Below are 6,075 nucleotides of genomic sequence, written 5' to 3'. Positions count from 1 at the left end.
TTTGACTGTCCTCGATCACCGCTTTTGTGTTAAGTCAATGGAAAAAGCAAGATGCTAATTTCCGAGTGTGAAATTGGCCATAACTTTTTTAATACTGAAGATATGAAAGTGAATTGGGTGTCAAATTAAACTTATTTTTTATGCTTTATCTGATGGGATAAATTGCAGACTTGATTTTTTATATCTCAAAAATTTGTAACATTGCTATCTTTTGAAGGGAAATCTTATGTGGGCTATATAAATGTGTGGCGTCGGTGATTTGATCATCTTGCGCAGTTTGAGAAGAATTTCAATTAAACCACACCAACTTTTCGGCGAACTCCTTACTTTACCATGGAGCAAGCGCGCATAGGCCTCTCGGGCAAAGATATTGCTCACGGATGCTACGGTCACGGATGGGGTTGGGCGACATGTCGGCGACTGGTCGGTCTGCGTGCGGGCGGGCGGGGCGGTGAAGGAAGTGGGGGGAGGGGGGTGGAGGTAAGGGGAGGGAAGTGGGGGGGAGGGGTAGGTGGAGGAAGGGGGGGGGAGGGGTGTTGCCACAGGTTACCGCCCGCTCCTCTCTCGTTGACGCAGGCGCAGAGAGCGGGAGCCCGGCATCCGGGTCTCGGCATCGGCATCGAGGCGGCTCCCGCGGCGGGCAGTACGCATGCGCCGGGAGCGGCCGACGGCGGTGGAGGTGTGAATGGGTTCGCAGCGGTGAAGAGAAAATAAATCAACCGGCTAGAGTCGGCGGCGCCCACCTTTCAGATTACGACGGATTCGGCACTCGGTGGTGAAGTTGGATTTGGAGTGTGGTTGCCGGTGGGGGGGGAACGGAAGCGTTGTCTGACTCGGTGGCAGGGCGGTGTGACGAAGCTGCGGTGTCTCCGAGGGAGAGAGGGGGGCGAGTGAAGCCGGCGGAATGGGGTGTACGCTCAGCACCGAGGACAAAGATGCGGTGGAGAGGTCCAAGATGATCGACCGGAATCTGAGGGAGGACGGAGAGAAAGCGGCGAGGGAAGTCAAGCTGCTGCTCTTGGGTGAGTGTGGGACTCGGGCTGGATCTCACCGGCCGAGGGGCAAGATGGCTCTCTGACCATCGATCCCTGTGCTCTATCCTTCCACCCAGGGTCCTGGTGTAGTAACCTTTCAGTTTTTTTACTTGTTAGGCAGTTGGAATTTAAAATACTCCATGCAAACTGATCTCATTTTGTTTTGAGCATTTTAAAGCTTTACATTTTTTCTTCTCCCTCCCCTCCCCTCCCCTCCCCCATTAATACCGAGACAAACTGAAAAATCTATGTTTGGTGAGAACTCCAGATGAACCTGCATGTCCCCTACTTATATTTTTTCACATTATAGTTTTAGTAAGGCGAGGGCAAGTGACCCTGAGCTACTAGTTGATCCTATTTTGGATGGTTACTATTAAGCACCTTTATTTCCCGCTAACTTACTGGCTTGCAGCCACAGGTATTGACAACCTGCAACAAAAATGTGTAAACAATGAACTCTACGATTGGTTCACTCGTTCAACATTTTGTGTTCTCTGATGCGTTTAGGTTACGTTAACGCCATATTGTGGTTTGGATTGGGTCTTTTTGTTGAAAAGTACACCGATGTTTCTTTTCTGTTATTTGTGAAATCTGGAAAAAAACTCTTTGCAAGTAGTCCTCACGTGGATTATCTCACATGAGCCTGAATATACAAACACTAAATCTACCTCTAAACATCACTTCATTGCGTGAACACGTCACTCAGTTGTGTTGGGACATGCACATCACAATGGAGAAATAGTACTCAGTTTTTGAAAATACGGCAATATACAATTATTTGAAGTATATTAATCCTGCAAAAAAATGTATAAATCGATGGAATTTTCTCGTGACGCGATTTTTGGCCATTAGCACAATAATACCTTTTTTTTATGATTGATTCCTTTCAACCGTGTAATTACTTTTTAGGTAGTGGTAAAATTGATCGTAAACGATCTTGGTGATAGTTTAGTGCCCAACATATTTGTGATTAAAAACGCCTTTATAAGATTTTCTCTTGGGATTCTAAAACAATTTATATGATCTGATGCTGAAAATATAATTTTGTGAATTATCAACATTGAAATGAAAGTTATCTGTGTGCTTAACCACAGTTAAGCTATATCCATACTTTCAAATCACTGGTTTCCTTACAATGATTTCTAAAATTGCATTTTCTAATGTCTATATTGTGCTAATTCTGGACAATTAACCTCCCCTGTTCCTTTATAACGTTTTCTTTCCTATTTTTATGGTCCTCAGAATTTACCTTATTGACCTTTCTTCAATCTGACATCATCCTGGATGACTTTATCTTTTTTTTGTTCTGCAATTTTAAAGGCTATTTTAATTTAAATGGACGTGGGTGCTGTTAAATTGGCCATGAGGAAATGTTGCTGTTGGCTCCCTGTCCTAGGGCCTGCTGAAAAATATTGATCTATCAATACTTCCCAGCTTATATTTGGCGATTATAAATTATACTCCAAGTGTGATAAACCTGCTTGTTACTTGTATGTCCAATAAACAATAGTGGCAGTAGCTAACTGGATTAAGTAGTCTAATAAGATTAGACAGCATTCTCTATGTCCAATGCCAAAATCCAATTAGATTCTTTGGTATTTAATCCTCCGTATTTTATTCACTATTATGTGACAGGTGGATGTGTGTGGGAATGAACTGCAGATGCTGGTTTGAACCGAAGATAGGCACAAAACGCTGGAGTAAATCAGTTGGTCAGACAGTATCTCAGGAGAAAAGGAATAGGTGATGTCAGAGATGCTGTCTGATCCGCTGAGTTACTCCAACTTTTTGTGTCCATTATGTGGCAACTTTTTGCGGCTTTGATGGAAAGTTAGAAAGAGCTCTTAAAGGTAGAGCTCTTAAAGATAGCGTAATGAAGGGATATGGGGAGAAGGCAGGAACGGGGTACTGATTGTGGATGATCAACCATGATCACATTGAATGACGGTGCTGGCTCAAAGGGCCGAATGGCCTACTCCTACACCTAATGTATATTGAAACTGTAAAACCAAAAGAAATGTGTGAATGTTATTTGAGCACTTGGCTATTGAATGGTGGTAACTATTGAGCAAATGGCATTTTTGAAAACTACTATATTGGGTTTGAGGGGCACTAAATGTTAAACCTGATACCACCACAGCCAGTAGCTAGACATTTTGAGAATGCTGAAGTTTATAAAGTTGTTGTCTGGTATTCATTTCTTTAACTGGAAATCGGTACAGTGTTTTGCAGTTCACTCTATAAAGGCGGAAATGAAGAGGTTAAGTTATTGAGCGTGCTTATAGCATCACACAATGACGTATCCGATGTAACCTAACTGTTTTACACATTTTATTGTTGGGGGTCTGTAAAAAAAATAGATTAATTTTTCGCTATTTGCGTATAATTTTGCTGATTTTGATTGAAGAGCTAGAAAGCAATTCAATATCTATTGTGTTTTTTAACAGTGCAATATTTCAAAGACGTATCATCTCATTCATCTCAATTTCCGACTAACATTTCATCTTGTTTAGATTATTCTTGTGAAACAATTAAAATTTAAAACTGTCGAATCTGTAACTGAATACTGTTTTGCAGATAGTAGTATATGTATTTATGTGTATTATCCACAGTTGGTCTTAAAGCATGAAAACAGGCCCTGTGGTCCAACTCATCCATGTCAACCAAGTGCTTAACCTTGCTCAACTCATTTGCCTGGGTTTGTTTCATACCCCTCTTAAATCTTTCCTACCAGTATATGTCAAACGTATTGAATGTTCATAGTCCCAGCCTTAAACACTTTGTCTGCAAGCTCATTCCTTATACCTATCACCCTCTGTGTGAAAAGGCTGCCCCTCAGATTCCTTTCTCCTCTCATCTTAAATCTTTCTCCTCTCATCTTAACCCTATGCCCTGCAGTTGTTGATTTTGTCAACCTTGAGAAAAAGTTTGGTGATCTTGCAATCCAATTCTGCATTTAAATATTCTGAGAAGTCTCTGGGAGATGAGAGTTTGTTTGGCTCTTCAGTCACTCCAATGTAAACCTCATTGCCCATGTTAGAGTGGTGATTCTTAAAATATTGCACAAGGATTTAAGAATAATGCATAACCTGGGAATTACAGATGTAAACTAAAATTTCATTTTAGTATGTTCATATTAGTTGATTTGTAGAACCTATTGCACCAAGTTTATAGACATTTAAAACATTAGCTATATTGTGTACCATTTTTGAGTTAGAGTTACTTCAGCAACTAATTACGGAAGAATCAAACACACCTTGGTTATATATGGTTGTGTCGTGAGCGGCACGATGGCATAGCGGTAGAGCTACTGCCTTGCAACACCAGAGACCTGGGTTCGATCGTGACTTCGGGGTGCTTGTCAGTACGGAATTTGTATGTTCTCCCCATGACCTGCATGGGTTTTCTCCAAGATCTTTGGCTTCCTTCCACACGACAAAGACATTCAGGATTGTAGGTTAATTGGCTTGGTATTAAAAAAAGGTTAAATTGTCCCTAGTGTTTGGTGTCTGGTTGGTGTGAACTCAGCGGGCCGAAGGGCCTGTTTCCACACTGTATTTATAAACTAAACTTTAAAAAGAACTAATTAATAGCAATATCTGCACCGAGTGAATAAATATTAAAAAACAAAAAACTTGTACTCTTTAATCACTAACCACTGCAGTTTGGAAAGTCACTTGGAATCGCCAAGTTTACATTATCACTTACATTATTTTATAGCTGGGAAATGAATTTATTGATCTGTGAATCTGTTAAAAAAACATGGCACATCTGAAATATCTATAGGTTTTGATGCTACTATTGGCTAAGAAATGTAGATATGTATTGAAAGAACAACCAAAGGAAAATGGAGGCTGCAATCATTCATTTTAAAATATTGATTAGAAATGTTGATTATTTACTCCTTGGGTATTTGAAGTGGTGCATCTTTTGTATTGCTGTAAATGTTGGCAAGTTTACAAGGTATCTGCCAGTTGGCTCAGTGCCTGGAAAGTTTCAATGCAAGTATTGTTTTGATGCTTGATGGCATCGGATGCTTGAAGGCCAGTGTTGAGCTTGGAACTTTGGAGCTCAAGTCCTGTGTTAATGTAAGTGTGGACAATCTTTAATAAAGGCATTCATAATTATAGCTATTGTTTGGTCATTCTTGAATGGTATGACGTTGATTCCTTATAAACAGTACTGCTTTTGGTTTGTGTGAGAAGGGTGTCTAATTATAAATACTTGTATTTTTGATTAAGTGGTGGACTGGAAGGTGTTGGTGGCAGCAGCATGCTGCGGAAGTTGTATCTTGCGGCCCACTTCCTGTTCTCTTCAACATCTTACTGCCAATCTGCTTGTAAGTAAGGGCAGGATACAAAATGGTGAGCTGTGCGTGATAGAATGCTCATGTTTGTTGGCTCACTGAAATCTGAAAAAATCTAGCAGACAGCAAACTCTGCCAAGGATGATGAATGGAATCAATTAAAAATCTGTTAATTAAATACTTAATTTTTTAGAATGAATTACTTTATAAAGATTAATAACATTAAATCCGGCACGATTGAATAAAATAAAAATCACTCTACATTTACCCTTCTTTCTCATACTTCCTCTGTTCACATAGTTCAAGTGAACACCACGCCGTTGAGCAAGTTCCTTGGTGGAAGTGCTGAAAGATTCAGCAAATTTGTGCTCTGCTAGAGCGCAGATGGTGACTTCAGGAATTCATGGATACACACTAATTCTAAACTTGATGTTGCGTGAAGGTAAAAGCCAACAGTTCACTGTGGAACTGCTGGTATCAACTGGAATGTGGCAGCCCATAATTTGCAGTAAAGTAGAAAATATGTAACATTTCTTTAGTTGTTAATATAAAGAAAGCAGTGAGCACATGGTGCCTCTATATCTCATACATACAAGGTAATTTGTTAACTCTGATATGGAGTCTAATCCAGAAAACTAACTCCAAAAACAAAATATGAATCTAGTGGCATTTATTTTCAAATAGTTATTTTGCATTTCCATCCTCTTACAGTTCATTGGCATTTACCTTAACATA

The 6,075-nt window shown here is 40.1% G+C and overlaps 1 protein-coding gene across 1 annotated transcript in view; it reads left to right on the top strand.

The window, feature by feature from the left end:
- Positions 1–625: 625 nt before the first annotated feature.
- gnai1 (guanine nucleotide binding protein (G protein), alpha inhibiting activity polypeptide 1) overlaps positions 626–6,075 on the top strand; it is a 32,037-nt gene continuing 26,587 nt past the window's right edge. The window contains exon 1 of the mRNA XM_055653105.1: positions 626–1,022. Coding sequence (XP_055509080.1) covers positions 905–1,022 — 118 coding nt within the window. The 5' untranslated portion in view covers positions 626–904. The remainder of the gene's footprint in view (positions 1,023–6,075) is intronic.

The sequence above is a fragment of the Leucoraja erinacea genome, chromosome 22 (assembly GCF_028641065.1).
Source record: "Leucoraja erinacea ecotype New England chromosome 22, Leri_hhj_1, whole genome shotgun sequence".
In the NCBI taxonomy this organism is placed as follows: domain Eukaryota; kingdom Metazoa; phylum Chordata; class Chondrichthyes; order Rajiformes; family Rajidae; genus Leucoraja; species Leucoraja erinaceus.
This window is presented reverse-complemented; position numbering and strand designations above follow the sequence as displayed.